The sequence below is a fragment of the Budorcas taxicolor genome, chromosome 6 (genome assembly GCF_023091745.1).
Source record: "Budorcas taxicolor isolate Tak-1 chromosome 6, Takin1.1, whole genome shotgun sequence".
In the NCBI taxonomy this organism is placed as follows: Eukaryota; Metazoa; Chordata; class Mammalia; order Artiodactyla; family Bovidae; genus Budorcas; species Budorcas taxicolor.
In genome coordinates, this window is record NC_068915.1 from 91,209,115 (window position 1) to 91,229,597 (window position 20,483).

The following is a 20,483-nucleotide window of genomic DNA, read 5'->3' on the forward strand; positions in this document are numbered from 1 at the left end:
AGGGAGCTAATTCCCCGACCAGGGATGCAAACTGGCCCCCCAGTGTTGGGTATGCAGAGTCTTAGGCATTGGGGTGGGGAGTCCTTGTATGCATAACTATTAAACAGCAGAGTCCTGGGTTATCTCAAGTGGTGGGACTCCAAGGCATTCACTGTGCCCAGAAAAGACCGTTGAACACACACAGCAGGTGAAGATGCTGAAATTAGAGACAGCTGGGGCATCTTTATTACCATCCAGATATTTAACAGGTGCCGAAATGTAACGCTAATTTATTCCCGAAGAGTTTGAGGAGGACTCATCTTTAAATGGCCGCAAAAAGTATCCCACCATAACAGACACAATTTAACCATTGCAATATTTTTGGAAGAGAATGTTTTGCTGCTATTTCCTCTAGAAGCAAGGCTTACTATTTAAATCAGGAACACTCAGAAGTAGCAAGAGAACTTAGCAAACCCAAAATACATCCTCATGCAATCCATATTTACGAGGACATCTGCCTACCAGGGCCAACTGGATGGCATTTTCACTGCGTTAGGGAGTCCAGGCAGAAGGAGCAAGTAACACAAGAGCTAGGCGGGACTCTGGGAACCAGCTGGTGACTAGTTACCAGTGCACAGCCCCCGATTTACAGAGGCGGTGAGTGACGGATTTCCAGGACCTCCAGAAAAACATTCCGTGCTAAAAGGCCTTCCCACCATTATAAGTCAGTCTATTCCTTTCGCTCTCTTTCCATTCTTTCTTTTGTTCTCACCCCAGCTGCTTTCTTCCTTCAACAGTTTTTGAACCGGTGGTGTGCAAGAAAAGCATGAACACTGACCCCAACAGATTAAATCCCGATAGATTTAATCACAACAGATTAAAAAAAACAAACCAAGAACCTGATTCTTCGCGCTTCCCCTGCCACTGTCCACGCCCCCAGGCGTTGGAGGAGGGGTTGGGTGCGGGGTGGGGCGCAGGGACGCCTCGGGGTCGCTCGCTCCCCGGTAGCAGCAGGGGGCGCCTGGGCTGCTCCGCGCCCCGGGCGAGTCTGGGCAGCGCGCAGCTCGGCGGGTCTCTTAGCGACCCGAGCGGCGGGGAACGCACACCACCGGAGGCCGCGTGGGCGGCCGAGGCAGCATGGCTGACCACAGGCGGCTGTTCCCGCTGGCGCCGCGGGCCGGGATGCGGGTGGGCCGGAACTGCAGGCCCAGGTAAGCGCGCGCCCGAGCGAGGGCGCATCCCGTGGGTGCCGCGTGGGGGCGCCTGCGCTCCGTGCTTGCCGGGGTCGGGGTCGGCGGGTGGCCGATGGCCGCGGAGGACCCGGCTTCCTTCCCTCCTTTAGGTCTCCCGCACCTAAATGATCGTAATAGAACATAACCAGCTCATGCCACGCTCTTTACTGTCCCCCTAGAGGCAGATTCCTTATCTGTAATGCAGGAGACACGGGTTCGATTCCTGGGTCAGGAAGATCCCCTGGAGAAGGAAATGGCAACCCACTCCAGTATTCTTGCCTGGAGAATCCCATGGACGGAGGAGCCTGGCAGGCTTCATCAGCTCATGGGGTCGCACAGAGTCGGACACAACTGAGAGACTAAACCACCCCCAGAGGATGTAGATTAATATACCCTTTCTAGATGGGAGGGCTTCCCTGCTGGCTCAGCTAGTCGAGAATCCGCCTGCAATGTGGGAGACCTGGGTTCGATCCCTAGGTCTGGAAGACCCCCTGGAGAAGGGCATGGTAACCCACTCCATTATTCTTGCATGGAGAATCCCATGGATAGAGGAGCCTGGCGGGCTGCAGTCCCGTGCGGTTGCAAAGAGCTGTACAAAACTGAACGAGTAACACACCTCCAGATGGGAAACTGATGGTGGAAGAGTCCTCTGCGGAGAATGGTTTAGCCTGCAACCCACTCTTCTCGGGGTTAGCTGCCTGCATCCTACATCCAGTGTGAGGGGTCTGGATGTTTGAAGGGTCGCACCAGAAGTCTTTCCCTGCCCAGTAGGTGACTGTGGCCAAGCCGAGTTGGTATTTGGAGGGGGTGCCTCAGGCCCTGGGGTGGTCAGTTGCCATTATGAATGGTTGGCATCACTGCACAAGACAGGAACCTGAGGCTTTTTGCCTTGGCTGGTTCCTTGAGCGGTTTATGAGAACGGAATTCAGTGCTCTTGGAGGCAGCAGCCATGTGGTGGTGAAGATTCCAGAGTCTACAATCAGCAAGGCTGGAGTTGAAGGCCAGTTTTCCTCTTTTGCCTGGTGACCTTAGACAATTAGTTGCTCTTTCTGGGCTCAGTTTTCTTAACTGTAAAATGAGAACAATAAAAGGAATGAGCTTTCTAGGATTGCTAAACCCACTCCATTATTCTTGCCCAGAGAATGCCGTGGACACAAGAGCCTGGTAGGCTACAGTCCATGGGGTCGCAGAGTTGGACATGACTGAGTGACTGACACACAAACTGTGAGGATTTAGTGACTTGGCACTTGTAAAACAGTTACTGCCATATATATGCACTGTATACATGTTAGAGTTTATGGACTCTTCTGAGAATCTCTCCCACCCCCAGTTTCAAACTTTTTGTTTTGAAATAACTATAGACTCACAAGAAGTTGCAGACGTAGTGCAGAGGTCCCATGCACCCTTCCTCCAGATGCTTGCAGTGATACCACCTTGCATAACTATAGTACATTACCAAAGCAGGAAATCAGCACTGTGTGTATGTATGAATTAGATGGTAGACTTTACTCGAATTTCACCAGTTTTCACTTGTACTTGTGTGTGTGTGTGTGTGTAGTTCAGTAAAATATTGTTATATGTATATATCAAGATACAAAACTGTTTCCTTACCAGCAGGGGAGCCACTTCATGCTATGCTTTAATTTTCACTCACTTTACCACTCACACCACTTGGCAACCACTAATTTGGTCTCCATTTCTAGAATTCTGTTCTTTTGAGAATGTTAGAAAAATAGAATAATACTTTTATAAAAGATATAAAACCTTTTGAGATTGGTTCCTTTTCATTAAGCAGAAGCCCTTGAGACCCATCCCAGATGTTGTGTGCATCAATAGTTCATTTTTACTGCTGAGTCATATTTCATGGCACAGATGTTTATCCATCATTTTTCCATTCCCCTGTTGAAGGACATTCAGTTTGTTTCTGGTTTTTAGTTATTATGTATAAAGCTGTTATAAACATTTGTGTACAGACTTTCTTGTGAAGATAAGTTTTCATTTCTTTAGGATAAATGCCCAATACCCTTTTGCAGTTCTTAAAGATGGAAATATCTGAGTATCATATAGTGACTGTGAAAATAGTAGATGCTTAGAAAAATGTTCTTGCTTTATACTCTGGGTTAAGCAAAAATTTTCGTGAACTTAACAGAATGCAGAGAGGCAAGTTTATCAGCTATGAGAGGCAAAGTGAGGTAAGTCCTCCAGCCAGACTGTTCCCTTATTCACCTCTTTAGAACTTCGTTTCCTTGTTGAAAAGTGAAGAAGTTAGACTAGATTTCTTTCAAAGTTTGTGCCAGCTCTAATGTTCTATCAGGCTTGAGCTAGCTGCCACACTTTCATTTTGAGTTGCATGACTGTGCTTGAGTAAAAATATTGGTCATCAGATTTTATTTTATGAAGTGACTGGATCTTTGAATTAGTTGTAAATGTGTGGGAAACAGGCTTCCCTGGTAGCTCAGCCGGTAAAGAATCTGCCTGCAATGCAGGAGACCCTGGTTTGATTCCTGGGTCAGGAAGAACTTTGGTACTATAGAAGGTAACTTGCTAACAAGTCATACTGAGTGAGTCATCAAATCTCAAGGCTAGATAGAATTTCAACATCCTCACCACTTAGCTATTTAGGAGTGATTTATTAATTGCAAAGAGCAACTTGTGAACTCATATTTTTGTATCCTCTCATCTGTATTTTCACAGTGAAAGTGAAAGTGAAGTCGCTCAGTCATATCCGACTCTTTGCGACCCCATGGACTGTAGCCTATCAGGCTCCTCAGTCCATGGAATTTTCCAGGCAAGAGTACTGGAGTGGGTTGCCATCTCCAGATGGATTAAACCCTTAAAACACACACATGCATGCACAGACAGAAAGAAGTGTCCAGGACTCACAAGAAAAGGATAAGGATAAAGCTGGAATCTCTTAAAATGTTTTGTGCCTATAAAGATGAGTGTGACAAGAAGTAGATTTACTGTAATGGGTCATTATAGATGAAAGGGGCCTGGAGGTGGAAGAGGCTTCAAGAAAAGACACCAATAATATAGAAATATCTGACTAGTGCCATTTGATGTATTAAGATCATGAGAGACCTGCCATTAAGCTGCTCAAATGCCAAGTCCTGACTTTGGCAATGCCTGGATATATTAGATTATCCAGGTCTCATTTTTCTTTCTATTTGTCCATCGATCTCTTCCATCTTAGCTTCCTGCCCTAAAAACTCCGTGCAAATAACTGTCTGATGAGGTAAAGAGACAGTGTGAAGCAGGTTTCGTATTAAGTAGTAGGGAACAGTGGAGACTGTGGATAAGAGAGCACAGGACTTGTCTAAAGATGGCAGCCACTATGCCAATAGGGGCTCCACAGGAAGGTGGACCTAGTGTTCCCAGAGCTCCTGATTTTTGTTCCACATTATTTGTATGGGCATTTTTATATGTCAGAAGCTCTGACGTATAAACACCTTTCTTACCTTTCTCCAGAGTCACGCTAACTGTATTAAAATCCCAGCTCTGCCCCTTATTAACAATGGGAACTTTGACAAGTGTTTGTTTTGTTTTTCAACTTCTTTGTTCCTCAGTTTCCTTATCTGGAATAATGTTAGTACCTACTTCATGGGATTGTTATGAGACTGATTCGTGTAAAGCATTGAGCACAGCACATGTTATATAGAAAGTTCTCCTTACATGTGAACTATTACAGTTCTTATTAAAGCACAAAGGGGATCAAATGATGGGTTTGTGGGCCTGATACAGTTTGTGCCCTTGACCCCACTGAGCTGAGAGGAGAAATTAAGGCCCACAAAGATTAAATGTAGGGTGAACATCATTCAGCTAGTTGGGGGTGCTGTGCTGTGCTTAGTCACAGTCATATCTGACTCTTTGTGACCCCGTGGAACGTAGCCTGCCAGGCTCCTCTATCCATGGGATTTCCCAGGCAAGAATACTGGGGTGGGTTGCCATTTCCTCCTCCAGGGGATCTTCCCAACCCAGAAATCAAACCCAAGTCTCCTGCATTGCAGGCGGATTCTTTACCATGTCAGCCACCAGGAAAGCCCAGTTGGGGGTGAGCTGTCACCACGTCCAGGTTCTTCCCACTGCACTGTGTCCCTTTAAAGGATAAGACAGAGTCCAGGAGGGGTTATAAATTGTAAGTATCCTTCAAAAAGAGAGGGGATAGCTGGTGACTGCAGGTGATAATAATGAATTACATTTACACAGAGTGACATGGATAGGCCTTCATGGTATCATGCTTTGTAAACAAGTGACAGAATAAGACCATTTATGATTTATGTACAGTAAGGATACATGGACACAAAAGAACAATACAGATCTTATAAGGATGTCTTCAAACAAAAGTGAAAGTGTTAGTCACTCGGTCGTGTCTGATTCTTTGTGACCCCATGGACTATATATAATCCATCTGGCTCCTCCATGGAATTCTCCAGGCAAGAATACTGGCATGGGTAGCCATTCCCTTCTCCAGGGGATCTTCCCCACCCAGGGATCGAGCTCAGGTCTCTTGCGTTACAGGCAGAGTATTTACTGTCTGAGCCAACAGGAAAGCCCTGCAAACAGGATACATTCCAAATCTGTTAGAGTGGTGGTGCCTGTGGAGAGGGGGCAGTGAGGATGGAATATGGGAATAACGTCGAATAAAGAGGATGGAATATGGGAATAACGTCGAATAAAGAAACAGGAGAGAGGGTCATATGGACCAGTGATGATGTGCCCTGAACCAGGAGTATGGGAACTCCGCCTTCTCACATGACCCTCCCTTCCTCCAACTCTTGCCTAACACAGGTTGAGGCCAGCCTCCTGGAAAACTCCTTCTCCCACGCTCACCCTTGTGGTCAGACTGCTGCCATGATGTCTTGCAGGTACAGAGAGAATCTGCCCTCCAAGTGCTTCATGGAGCACAAGGGCAGGCTGCCGGGTCCCACCTCCCTGGACAGCCGGCGGTGGAGATTCGTGAGAACAGGACAGGATGACTTCCGGAGAGGCTGCCCGCCTTGTGAAGCTCTGACCGCGCTGGGCCCCAGGGAGGGCTTTCTCCCCCAAATTTATCACACAGCTCCCCAACCTTCTCCTAAGAAGAGGCTGCCCAGGCACACAGCCCTGTGTTCCAAGCTCTCGCCGGCCCAGCAGGCATGGATGGCCTTCCTGACAGACACTGAGGCTCAGCTGACCCTGCACCCCTTGGCTCTTTATCCGGACCTGGAAGAAGACATGCCCGCCGAGGTGACCTCCTGTCCTGGGGTTGTGGGTGGGTCTTCAGTGGGGCCTGGAGAATGTTGCTCCTTAGATGCCTGGGGAGTTCCCTCCAGGAGTGAGGACGATGACTGTCTCCCTGGGGAGAGTTCTCCTGGGGTGTGGAGCAGCCTTTCAGGAAATGCCGATGACAGCACCATACCGCCAAGAGGCCAGCCAACTTATGAAGGCTCAGCAACCCAGAAATGTTTGACTTGTTTACCTCTGAAGCTCTACCAGTCAATTTTGCTTGTGACTCTTTTGAGGGGAGAAAACAGTGGAGGAATTGTTCAGTCTTGCTTCTGTCATTTTAGCCTGGTCTTGGGAGGTGTCCATAAGATGTTATTAATGGATGGGCACCTGAAAAGTCACAGGGAAATTCACCAGATTGCCAGGACCAGAGCTGGGCAGCAGCTGCAATGTGTCATCAATATCCCAGGATTCTTTGACTTTCCACTCCAGTCAGCTCCTATATACTTAGCATGGGCGTCCCTGGTGGCTCAGTGGTAAAGAATCCACCTGCAGTGCAGGAGAGGCAGGAGACAGGGGTTCAATCCCTGGGTCAGAAAGATCCCCTGCAGAAGGAAGTGGCAACCCGCCCCAGTATTCTTGCCTGGAGAATCGCATGGCCAGAGGAGCCTGGTGGGCTATGGTCCGTAGGGTCGCGAAGAGTCGGATATGACCTAGTGACTGAGCATGCACGCATGCATAGTTGCTTTACAATGTTGTGTTAGTTTCTGCTATACAGCAAAGTGAATCAGCTATATGCCTACATATATCCCCTCTCTTTTGGACTTCCTTCCCATATAGGTCACCACAGGGCACTGAGTAGAGTTCCCTGTGCGCTACAGTAGGTTCTCATTACAACTGGAGTTTGTAATCAATGGTTTGCCCCCTGGTCTTTCCTTCACTACCCTCCCGTGGGTCAGAGCTTCTGAGTCTGTGGCAAAGAGATCCTCTGCACGCATCCTTAGAGGGCACATGGAACTGTGGTTTTTATTCTCATATCTGACCTCCTCAAATAGATGTGTTGTCTTCCTTCTGAAGCAGGATCTCTTCTTGTGGTGCCATGATTGCCACCAGCAGCTCTAGATGTCAATTTTACTTTGGAAAACAATACATCTTTGCATGGTTCCAGGAAAATTTCATGACCTAATTCCCCTGGGTCTCATTGGGTTAGCCAGTCACCATAGGCCTGATTGGCCAGGCCAGGCTGTGGTGTGAAGAGCTGTCAGGCCAGTTCAGATCACAAGGACTGAGAATGAAGGGAGAGGTGATATGCCAAAGAAAAGTCTAGATACTGTTACTCATAGGAGGATGAATGGATGGTGAAAGTGAAAGTGTTAGTTACTCAGTCATGTCCGACTCTTTGAGACCCCACAGTCTATAGCCCATCAGGCTCCTCTGTCCGTGGGATTTCCCAGGCAAGAATACTGGAGTGGATTGCATTTCCTTCTCCAGGGGATATTCCTGACCCAGGGATCAAACCTGGGTCTCCAGCATTGCAGGCAGATTCTTTACTGTTTGAGCCACCAGGGAAGCTGAATGGATGGTAGGCAGTCAAAAACCACAGACACCCTCTAGAGGTACTTTTCTCAGTGAGGTACTGGGGTCCAAGTGGGCCCAGAGTCACTGTTCTATCTAGAGGAGATGGAAACTTCAGTAAAAAGGCAACACAGCTAATGTCGAGCTGATGGACATTAACCAGCATCACCCAGGACCGTATTTGCACTGGAGCTGATGAATGGTATTGACCAACTAGAAAGGCAAAGTGAAGGGATGTGTTGGTCTGTTGTGTTTCAGAATCAGAGAGCCCCCTTTTCAGTACATCTTTCTTTTCTCCTAAGTTGTTTTCTGTTTGTAGCTCTTATTAAAGGTGCTGGAAGTTCTGGATCCTGACAAGAAGCTGGAAGACACATGGGCTTATTGTCAGGGCATCAGGAAAAGAATGAAAAAACCCACAAAACTTTTAAAAAAACGTTCAACCCAAGTCTACTTGGGACTGTAAGTATGGTTCTTAACCTCTTGCTCATTCCTGTCCCCTGATGAAACATTCTAGTACAAGTCTTCCTCAACTTAACAGTGGGATTGTCTTGATAAGCCCATAATAAATGAAAAATACCATCAGTCGAAAATGCATGCAATACATTTAACCTACTGAAAACCATAGTTTAACCTGGCACACCTTAAATATGCTCAGAACACTTACATTAGCCTACAATTGGCAAAATCATCTAACACAAAGCCTATTGTATAATAAAGTATTGACTATCTCACAAAATTTATAGACAGATTACAGTACTGAAGGTGAGGAAAATGTTGGTTGTGTGGGTACAGGGTGGTCGTAAGTGTATCAGCTGTTGTCCCTCGTGATCACATGGCTGGTGGGGAACTATGGGTCACTGCTGCTGCCCAGCATCACCAGACAGGGTCATCACAGCATATCACCAGCCCAGGAAAAAAAAATCCAAATTCAAAGTACATTTTCTTCTGAACAACTATTACTTTGCACTCTCGTGAAGTGGAAAAATTCTAAGACGAATTGTCATTAAGTCAGTGACTCTCTGTAGTTACCTTCTCAAAGCTTCTCATCTTTAGAATACTGTCAGTTCAGTTCAGTTGCTCAGTTGTGTCCGACTCTTTGCGACCCCATGAACCGCACCACACCAGGCCTCCCTGTCCATCACCAACTCCCGGAGTCTACCCAAACCCATGTCCATTGTGTTGGTGATGCCATCTAGCCATCTCATCCTCTGTCATCCCCTTCTCCTCCTGCCCTCAATCTTTGCCAGCATCAGGGTCTTTTCAAATGAGTCAGCCCTCCGCATCAGGTGGCCAAAGTATTGGAGTTTCAGCTTCAACATCAGTCCTTCCAATGAAGACCCAGGACTGATCTCCTTTAGGATGGACTGGTTGGATCTCCTTGCAGTCCAAGGGACTTGAAAGAATCTTCTCCAACAACACAGTTTAAAAGCATCAATTCTTTGGTGCTCAGCTTTCTTCACAGTCCAACTCTCACATCCATACATGACCACTGGAAAAACCATAGCTTTGACTAGACGGACCTTTGTTGGCAAAGTAACGTCTCTGCTTTTCAATATGCTATCTAGATTGGTCATAACTTTCCTTCCAAGGAGCAAGCATCTTTTAATTTCATGGCTGCAATCACCATCTGCAGTGATTTTGGAGCCCCCCAAAATAAAGTCTGACACTGTTTCCCCATCTATTTGACCTGAAGTGATGGGACCAGATGCCATGATCTTCGTTTTCTGAATGTTGAGCTTTAAGCCAGCTTTTTCACTCTCCTCTTTCACTTTCATCAAGACACTCTTTAGTTCTTCTTCACTTTACTTTAGGACTAGTTAAGAATCTTTACAATAATTAAGAGAAGTAAAAGTAATTAAGTTCCTGATGAGGAGGGAAAGGATCCTTGGGTCCTGCTCTGAGTAGTGTTTAGTCTGTTGTTTAGTTGCTTAGTTGTGTCCGACTCTTTGCGACCCCATGGACTGTAGCTCACCAGGCTCCTCTGTCCATGTGATTTCCCTGGGCAAGAATACTGGAGTGGGTTGCCACTTCTTTCTCCAGGGGATCTTCCTGATCCAGGGATAGAACCCCTTCTCCTGCATTGGCAGGCAGATTCCTTGGTACTGAGCCACCAGGGAAGGCTTTATTTCATTGAAAGTGAAAGTGTTGTTTGCTTAGTCATGTCTGACTCTCTGCCACCTCATGGACTATAGCCTGCCAGGCTCTTCTGTCCATGAAATTCTATAGACAAGAATACTGGAGTGGGTAGCCATTCCCTTATTCAGGGGATCTTCCCAACCTGGGGGTCGAACCTGGATCTTCTGCGTTGCAGGAAGATTCTTTACCATCTGAACCACCACGGAAGCCCCTTATTTCATTAAATGGATGCAAATTATCAGCAATGGAGGGAATTCAGTTGTGTCTACACTACTCTAGGAGAGTTGTGGGAGAAGAAAACTGCTGAAAACCTGAATGGTTTTGATTAGCCCAGAATGGCTTTTTAAATTATTTATGGTAGAAGCCCTTTTATTCATCATGATTGAGACCAGTAGTTTGGTGAATAACCAACCAAGCAAACAAAAAAAGGTTAATACAAGAAACTGTGTAACATTTTCCTTTGAACATATAACTGGCATTTGAGACTTGATAAATCCAAGCTGAAATCTTAATTTCTTCCCCAAACCTACTCCCCCTTCTGTTTCCTCCAGATCAGTAAGTAGTAACTCCACTCTTTCAGTGACTTTTTAAACAGGGGTTGCAATCTGCCAAAAAAAAATCCTAATGCCTGTAACCTTTGAAATATATCTGGAATCTTGTCTGTTTTACTATGGTCAGTCTGTTCTGAGGTGCCATCATCTCTTGCCTGGATTATTGGAATGGCTTACTAACTAATCTCCTGGCCTCCACCCTGCCCCCAACCTGTGCCATTTTATTTGTTGCACAGTAGCTAAAATGATTCTGTAAAACAAAAACCAAAAAACTTAAGTCGTGCAATATCAGTCCTGTGCTCAAAATTTTCTAATTGCTTACTTATTCAGAGTAAAATCCAAAGTCCTTATCCTTGCCTCTCACGTCCCTTATGATCAGGTTCTGGTTATCTCTTAGCCCTCATCCTCTACTATTGTATCCTTTAATCACGCCTCTCCAGTCACAGTGGCCTTTTTGTATTTCTCATATATTCTCAGCTCTGACCTTGGGGCCTTTGCAGTGCTGTTCTTATCAGCCTAGTAGCTGAATGTTTGATATCTACATGGTTTGGTCCCTTTCTTCTTCTGGGTCTGCTCAAATATTACTTTAGTAGAGAGGCCTTTTCTGTATAAACAGCCCCCTGTCGTCACTCTCCATCCTTCCTGCCCTGGTTTATTTTTCTTTAAATCACTTACAGTTACCTGGTACATATTTGTTTGGGGCTTCCCAGGTGGCACCAGTGGTAAAGAACCCACTTGTCAATGCAGGAGACTTAAGAGACAAGGGATCAGTCCCTGGGTCAGGAAGATCCCCTGGAGAAGGGTGTGGCCACCCACTCCAGTATTCTTGCCTGGAGAATCCCATGGACAGAGGAGCCTTGTGGGCTCCAGTCCATAGTATTGCAAAGAGACATGAGTGAAGCAATGTAGCGCATACCACGCACACATATTTTTTTACCTCTGTGCTGTGTCTCCCTATCAATTGTAAGGGCTTCCCTGGTGGCTCAGCTGGTAAAGAATCCGCCTGCAATGCAGGAGACCTGGGTTTGGTCCCTGGGTTGGGAAGATCCCCTGGAGAAGGGAAAGGGTACCCGCTCCAGTATTCTGGCCCGGAGAATTCCATGGACTGTATAGTCCATGGGGTTACAAAGAGTCGGACATGACTGAGGACAGGGTCTTAACTTTATTTATTTTTGAAAATGTTTTTTAATATTTAATTTTACTTTTGGCTGCGCTGGGTCTTCATTGCTTTGCACAGACTTTCTGTAGTTGCAGCAAGTAAGGGCTACTCTTTGTGCAGAGCTTTGGCTTCTCACTCCAGTGGCTTCTCTTGCTGCAGAAGATAGTCTCTGGGTGCTCAGGTCTCAGTGTGGCTCCTGGGCTCTGGAGCACAAGCTCAATAGTTATGGCACATGGACTTAGTTCTTTCCCGGCATGTGGGATCTGTATGGATTAGGGATCGAATTTGTGTTCCCTGCACTGGCAGGCAGATTCTTAACCACTAGACCACCAGGGAAGTCCTGGTTCTTAACTTTATTTACAGCTGAATCCTAATGCCTAGAATAGTACCTGGCACATGAAAGTAGAAGTGTTAATCACTTAGCCTGACTCTTTTTGACCCCATGGGCTGTAGCCTGCCGGGTTCCTCTGTCCATGGAATTCTCCAGTCAAGAATACTGGGGTGTCTTGCCATTTCCTTCTCCAGGAGATCTTCCCAACCAGGGATCAAACCCAGTCTCCTGCATTGCAGGCAGATTTTTTACCATTTGAGCCAGCAAGGAAGCCATAGTTGTTGCCTAATAAATATCTGTTGAGTGGATGAATTAATATATAAGTGCTATGAATGAAAGGTACAGGTTGCTTTGAATAAACTATGGGTTCTGGGGACAGACTGTGCAAATGCCTCTCTGAGAAAGGGGAAATATGTTGAGACATAAGGGAGGTAAGGGGTTGGAGATAGCACTGCAGTCAGATAGAATAACATGTACAAAGGCCCTGTGGCTGGCTGGAAGCATGATGAATTCATGGAACTGAGGAGAGGCCACCATGGCTGGAACTCAGAGAGTGTGGAAGGGTGGTAATTCTGGAAGAATCTGGAGAGATGGGCAAGGAGCAGGCCATGAAGAGTCTTGAAAGCTGCGTTAAGACTTAGATCTTTATTGGAGAAGTGAAAGAAGGTAGTGAACACAAAATCTTGTGCCTGAATATCCATAGCAGCATTATTCATTATAGCCAAAAAGTGGTAACAAGTCAAATATCCATCAACCAACTGCTGATGGATAAACAAATATGGTCTATCTATACAGTGGAATATTATTCAAGCGTAGAAAGGAATAAACTGCTGATACATGCTACAGGATCTATGAAACAAAAACATTATGCTAAGTGAAAGAAGCCGGACAAAAAATGTTATATACGGTTCCATTCAGATGAAATATGCAGAGCAGGCAAATCCACAGAGACAGAAAGTAAATTAGTGGTTTAAGAGCAAGGAGAATGGTAGAGAAATGTTCCAAAATTAATGGTGATGGTTATGCAACTTTGTAAATATATGAAAGCAACTGAATTGTATACTTTGAAATGGTAAATATTATGATGTATGAATTATATCTGTTTTTAAAAAGAAGCTATTGAATAGGCTTAATCCAGGATGAAATGTAGCTGCATTTGATAAGACTGAATTTATATATTGAAATGACAGTTTTGGCTACAGTGTAGAGAATGGATTAGGAATTGGCAATTGGGCCTTAAGAAAGATGCAGAGATACATTTTGTGACAGGCCAGAGAAGGGGACAGAATTAAAATCTACCAGATTTACTAATAGGCTGAATTTTAAGGCTGAAGGAGAGAGAAGCCAGGATGTCTCCTGCTTGTCAAGATTGTCTAAGACTTTGGAAGATTCCAGTCACTATAATTTGTGTTTTTACCTGACACAGGTCTTAATAAATGGTACTCATAATTTTTAAAAAAGTTAACTTGCAATGATAAAATTCTATATCAACTTTAATTGTTCTAAATAACATGGTATACTTGTCTTTATGATATTGATAATGAGAATATGATCTTTGAAAATATTAACACATAATTTGTATGAGCTTGCAAGAGTGTTAAAAATACATGCAATTATGAATTCCTCCCCAAGATACTATTTGAAATCCACTTGGATTCATGGCATCTTATATTATAATTCTTTGATGATTTCATTATCTTTAGTCCCAAGAAGACCCCTGTGTCACATCCATGCCAATGGCTTTATGAAAAAAGGAAGCCAAGTGAAACAGGTTCGCTCCAAAAGGATGGTGTGCTTCTTCACAAAAACATTCGCCAAGCAGTTAGTGACTTCTGCAACTGGGCTACTGCCTTTGTAAGTTACTAGTAATACTTACAACCTACTTTTTACAATTTGAACTCAAAGTTGCTTTTGTTAAAAAAAAAAAAAGTGTTAGTTGCTCAGCATTTGGATAACTCTAAGTCAAATAGACAAAGTCATAAAGGCATCTTTTGACTCTCCTACCATGTGAAATAAAAATGTTTCTTGTAGGTGAAATTTCTGGAAAGTTTGCAAGCTTGCAGCCAAGGCATAAATGTTTATATGTCATATTGCTGTTGTTTCATGTATTATTTAAAGTGGCTCTTTGTTTTTCCTCAACTTTATTGAGATATAATTGACATATAACATTGTATAAGTTTAAGGTATACAGTGTGATGATTTCATACTTGCATATAGTGCAATGTTGGAGACCCATTTTCGAACCCTGAGTTGGGAAGATCCCTTGGAGAAGGGAACGGCTACCCACTCCAGTGTTCTTGCCTGGAGAGGTCTATGGACAAGGGTTATAGTCAGTGGGTCCCAGGGAGTTGGACACAACTGAGCAACTAACACTTTAGGTTTATTTACTCATCAAAATTAAATTTGGAGCTTCCTGGGTGGTTCAGAAGGTAAAGAGTCTCCCTGCAATGTTGGAGACCTGGAATCTATCCCTGGGTCAGGAAGATCCTCTGGAGAAGGGAATGGCAACCCACTCCAGTATTCTTGCCTGGAAAATCTCATGGACGAGGAGACTGGCAGGCTACAGTCCATGGGGTGGCAAAGAGTCGGACAGGACCAAGCAACTAACTCTGTAACTATAAGAATGTACACAGTTAGATTCAAATATGTAATCCAGTATTGTTAACTATAGTCATTATGCTTTACATCAGATTCCCCAGAACTTATTCATCATATAACTGGAGGTTTGTATCCTTCACTCCTTCTTCAACTCATTTCTCTTGGTTATGTTGTTGTTGTTCAGTTGCTTAGTCGTGACCTACTCTTTGTGACCACATGGACTGCAGCGTGCCAGGCTTCCCTGTCCTTCACCATCTCCCTGAGCTTGCTCAAACTCATGTCTATTGAGTTGATGATGCCATCCAACCATCTCATCCTCTGTCATCCCCTTCTCCTCCTGCCTTCAATCTTTTCTAGCATACTTGGGTTTCTCTTCAGATCATATAAATCTTTCTTGGTTATATTTAAGTGCTTTGGAAGCTATGTTTGACTACAGTCATTACAAAAAGTATTTGATCTGAAGAGACTTTTGACTCAGTTATCAAGTTCTTTTCTTGCCCTCTTTAGTACCTATTCCTGTCCTTGAGTCCCCTTAGATGTCTAGATTCCTGATGCTGTTTCCTGGATTTAAGACCTTCTAGAATTTTCCATCCCCCACCCTCATTTTTTGAGTCTGTTAGTCAGTTTTAGTCAACGTATTACTTAGGACTAATTCTTTGGCAAATGGTATAATTCAGACTAGATTAAGGGAGAAAAGGGAATCATCCAGAAGTCTTAGGAGCTTCAGGCACAGCTGTATCTGGGTGTTAAAATGTTTTTAGGCACTCTCCCTATCACTTGGCTGCTCCCCTCTATCTGACTACACTTTCCTGTAGTCTTTCCCTAAGAGATGCCAACTGCTGATGCTGCTGTTAAGTCGCTTCAGTCATGTCCGACTCTGTGCAACCCCATAGACGGCAGCCCACCAGGCTCCCCCGTCCCTGGGATCCTCCAGGCAAGAACACTGGAGTGGGTTGCCATTTCCTTCTCCAGTGCAGGAAAGTGAAAAGTGAAAATTGAAAGTGAAGTCGCTCAGTCGTGTCCGACTCTTAGCGACCCCATGGACTGCAGCCCACCAGGCTCCTCCATCCATGGGATTTTCCAGGCAAGAGTACTGGAGTGGGGTGCCATTGCCTTCTCCGAAGAGATGCCAAAGTAGTCACTAAATTTTCAAAACTTAAATCCCACCACTCTAACCTTTATCTAACCTGGGTCACACCTACGTATGAATTATCCACTATGAGTAAGGAGATGGAATATGATTATTGGCTAGTCCCAGGTCACATGTCTTACCTTGAGGTCAAAAGATGGGCATGTCCAGCCTTCTGCAACAGATTGCCTGAGAGTGGTGGAGGGAGGCTTCCCAGAGGGTGACTGGGCTAGGGATGCTAGACAAGAAAGCACCCTACCCACTGATGCCCACTCTACCACTGCTTGTCTACAGTCTGGCTGGATGGGATTGCCTGACTTCCAGCTCTTCCTCTTCCCCCGTTTCTACTGCTGGAGACTATTCCTCTTTCAGCAGGAAATTTAAGGAACCCTAGGATAATAGTTTAGGTGCTCTGGTGACCAGCCTCATCTTCAGTCCCTTATGACCAAGGTCGCATCTTTATCTGTCACACTACTTTGGTCCCTATCACATCACCCTGTGGTATTTTCTCCATAGCACTAGTTTACGCTTTCCTTCCGTGTTGTTTATTTATTTATTTTTTACCTCATTGATTCTGCTTGCTCTGTTTCTGTTTCAGTATTATTTCAGCTGAGTTTATACCCCTGACTCTATTTAATGATCCCTCTCTGTAAGTTTCACTTCAACATCAGCCTCAGTTGCTAATGACCTCATCCTCTATGTTCCCCAACTTATATAGTCCAAAGTGGGATTGTGTTGACTCTATAGGGGAGGGAAGAATAATTTTCTGTTTACTCTTCTAAGTCCTCTCCAGGATCTCTATAACCAAAGACAGATTAACAACTAAAAAACAAACAGAAGTTTGTTAACAATTATACCTCATATATACATGGGAGATACCCAGGGAAAAATGAGTAACTCTCCTAGGTGGGCTAGAATTCAGGCTCAAACACCATCTTCAGCCAAAGACAAAAGAGGAAAAAGTATGGGGAGTCAGTAACTGGGGAGGTGACCAGGAAAAAGAGGAGAACAGGATTATGATTTGTTGTGCAGATTTAAATGAGTGCCTTCTACATTGATAATATGATTTAGAGTCTTCCTTTTTCTCCTAGAATGGAGATGGAGACACGCTTACAAATAGAGATTTTTTTTTTTAATTAATGTAAATTTCACTTAAAGGGTGACTTCTACTCTGTTTCTAGATTGTTTCTTGTGTTGTCTGCTGTTTCTCAAAATCAGCAGCTCAAAATAACCCTTGGGCCAGAGGCATATTTTGGGATGCTATATTCTACTATCCTTCAAATGTAAACTATCTTTTAGTCACATCATACATCCATGATCAGCCTACAGATATTTGTGTGCTGAGTGATTCCTCAGTTGTGTCCGACTCTTTGCAACCCATGGACTGTAGCCCACCAGGCTCCTCTGTCCATGGGATTTTCCAGGCAAGAATACTGAAGTGAGTTGCCATTTCCTCCTTTGGGGGATCTTCCTGACCCAGGGATTGAACCCGCGTCTCCTGTGGGTCCTGCATTGGCAGGCAGGTATTTTTTTTCCTTAACCACTGAGCCAGCCAGCCGGGAAGCCCCTATGGATGATTAGGTGCTCTAAATGTGCGCATCTCTGCTCCTCCCAGTTTTGGCTGAGGGAAGAGAAGGAGATGTGTTCTGTGCACAAATCATGGCTTCAGTAGGAATCCCAAACAGGGCAACTTCCCTTATAACCTTATAATGGCTGTGGGCAGATCAAACACTAACATTTATAGATGTGTCTGGAAAATACCTCTAGAGTTGCCACTCTTATAATGTGTTAGAGATGTTTGCTTTTGATCAAACAGACTGAATTTTCCACAGCCCCACTATTTCCCTCAGGACTCCCTGCTTCTTATAGGTCCTAAGCTGTTTCAGTGCACTGACAAAACTCGCCAGACCCCAAATCCTTGTCTCCTACAAGAGCGTTTTCCACCTCTTTTTTAAACTACTGCTCTCTTCTCCAGTCGTGGCCAAACACCTCCTTTAGATTAAAGAAAGAAGAAGAAACATTTCGACATTTGTCCTTGACTCATGCCCTGTGGCATTCTTCCAGGGGAGCGTGAACATTGATGAGGAGTTTATCCTGAGACAGTTTGACGTTAACTATCAGAGCAAACCACGCTATAATGTGCTCCACACAATGAGACCCAGCCAGGTTCCTCTGCAGCTAAAGAAAATGAGTGGGCTAAATAAACTGCAGGAACCACAGTTGTTCCAGAAGCTAGACTGTGAGCAGAGACTTTGGAAACCACAGGTAATTGCAAAAAAGGGAGAAGACTGAGAGTCAAAGAAAATTAAATTATATCAAAATGTTAAATGTTCTTGAATTTGGGTACTTCAGAAGGCACTGACCTCTTTTTAGTAAAATTCTTGAAAAATTCTTTCATGTTTAATATTTGTTAAAAAATCTAATAAATAAATATGTGTTAAGTGAGTGAATATTTACTACATCTAACGAAGTCAGTTATACAAACAAGGCATGACATTTAGCATTTTTGGTGACATCTGAAGAGTCATTAGTTGTTTTTTTTTTAACAAAAGCACAACAGGACAAATCCACACTTTTATTTATTTTCAAGAAGTTTAAATTCTCGAAGGATACGGCATCACATGAATTCTGTGTCCAATGGCCTTAGCAGGAAGGTTGCTTCGGAATTTGGCACGAACCATGCCACTGTTTCCATGAGCTCGAGTAATCTTTCCCCAAATTACTCTGGTTTTGTTAGGTTTTCCACCAGGAGTTACTGTGTTGTTCTTTGCTTTGTACACAAAAGCACATCTCTTGCCTAAATAGAATTCAGTTTCATCTCGAGCATATACACCTTCAATTTTCAGGAGAGCAGTGTGTTCCCTTTGGTTCCATAGACCCCGTTTATAGCCAGCAAAAATTGCCTTGGACCACAGCCTTCCAGACATGTTTGTCATTTCAGAAGTCCCGTGCCCAGCAGGCCTTCACAGGGTCCAAGATGGCTGAAAGAGACTCATTAGTTCTTTTTATGTGTTTTATGTGTTGAAACAATCGGTTTGTTTTATATGTTGAAACTTATGCATTTTACATGTTGAAATTCCAGTAGTCAGTAGAACTATACATGTATGTTTACTATTATAAGAGTAAAATGTTTGCAGTCAATGACTGGAGACACTGTTCCTGTCCAAAGAATTCTTGAATTTTTATGGTGGTGTTTTTGACCACAAACCATCATTCTTGACCACATGCTTGCCTGATAATTAACAAATCGCTCAGTTTCCCAGCACCAGTTTCCTGTGAAGACAGAACAAGGAAACAGTAGAAAAAACAGGCTATGTTCCAAAAGGAAGTACTATGAACCCCTAAGAACCTTTCTATACAATGTGTTAGTGCAACTATATATATACAAGTCAAATTGTGCCAGTCCGACAACAGATTCCAGTGCCTGTGTGGGAGTTGTGGGGTGAGGCGGTTATACAGTTTGTTTCTCTGCAAGTGAAGATAATAATTACCCTCTGTCTTTTATACTAAGTGCTTGTTCAGTTGCTCAGTTGTGTCTGACTCTTTGAGAACCTCATGGACTGTAGCCCACCAGGCTGCTCTGTCCACAGAATTCTCCAGGCAAGAATACTGGAGTGGGTTGCCATTCCCTACTCCAGGCTTATTACTATTTTTCCAATATTTTTGACACAATAACTTTGCCATTTATATTTAAACATAATCAGCTGACCTAGTTTTACACTCATGATGTTTTCCACCCTTGACCCTGTTGCATAAAATTTATGAAAACTGTACATTCTGTCACTAATATCAGCACTTTAAATTTTCCATTTTCCATTCATCTTTCTAAAGTGTAAAGTATAAAATGATCCTGGACAGGCAAATTATATCCACATGGTTCAGGCACATGGTTCAGGCACATGGGGCCTGAACCACTGCTTGTTCTGAATCTGGGCTGAATGAAATTGCTCAAGTACCTGTACTTACAAATAATTGCACAAATGCTGCTTTATAAAGCATGGTGGTTATTGCCAAAATTGAACTTTTGACTGGCAGATGGAGGATCACTGTGCAAAAGTTCAAATAGATTTCCACATGGTATCATTTTCCTTCGGCCTAAGGGACTTCCTTTGATGTCTTTCTTTGATATCTCCTCTCTACCTGGGTTTCCCTGGGGCTCAGACTGTAAAGAATTTGCCTGCAGTGCAGGAGGCCCATGTTCAATCCCTGCTTCGGGAAGATCCCCTGGAGAAGGGAATGGCAACCCACTCCAATATTCTTGCCTGGAGAATCCCATGGACAGAGGAGCCTGGCAGGCTACAGCCCATGGGGTCGCAAATAGCCAGACACTACAGAGTGACTAACACTTTATACACACGTCACACTCAGCCAGTGCAGATCTGCTGGCGATGAATTCTCCCAGCTTTCCTAGGTCTGAAGCTATCCTTATTCTGCCTTCATTTTAAAAGGTATTTTTATGGGTATAGAATTATAGATTCAAAAGTTTTTGTTTGTTTTCAGTACTTTAAAGATGCCGCCACTGTCTTCTTGGTTGTGTTGTTTAAATCTTATGTCATTCTTATCGTTGTCACTGATTTTGAGTAGTGTG

General features: G+C 44.1%; 1 protein-coding gene across 1 annotated transcript in view; it reads left to right on the top strand.

Moving 5' to 3' along the window:
- Positions 1-1,116: 1,116 nt before the first annotated feature.
- The window catches only part of FAM47E (family with sequence similarity 47 member E), a 30,269-nt gene continuing 10,902 nt past the window's right edge, over positions 1,117-20,483 (top strand). Inside the window, exons 1-5 of the mRNA XM_052642141.1 lie at positions 1,117-1,190; positions 6,077-6,437; positions 8,311-8,450; positions 13,872-14,022; positions 17,960-18,160. Of these exons, the coding sequence (XP_052498101.1) occupies positions 1,117-1,190; positions 6,077-6,437; positions 8,311-8,450; positions 13,872-14,022; positions 17,960-18,160 (927 nt within the window). The remainder of the gene's footprint in view (positions 1,191-6,076; positions 6,438-8,310; positions 8,451-13,871; positions 14,023-17,959; positions 18,161-20,483) is intronic.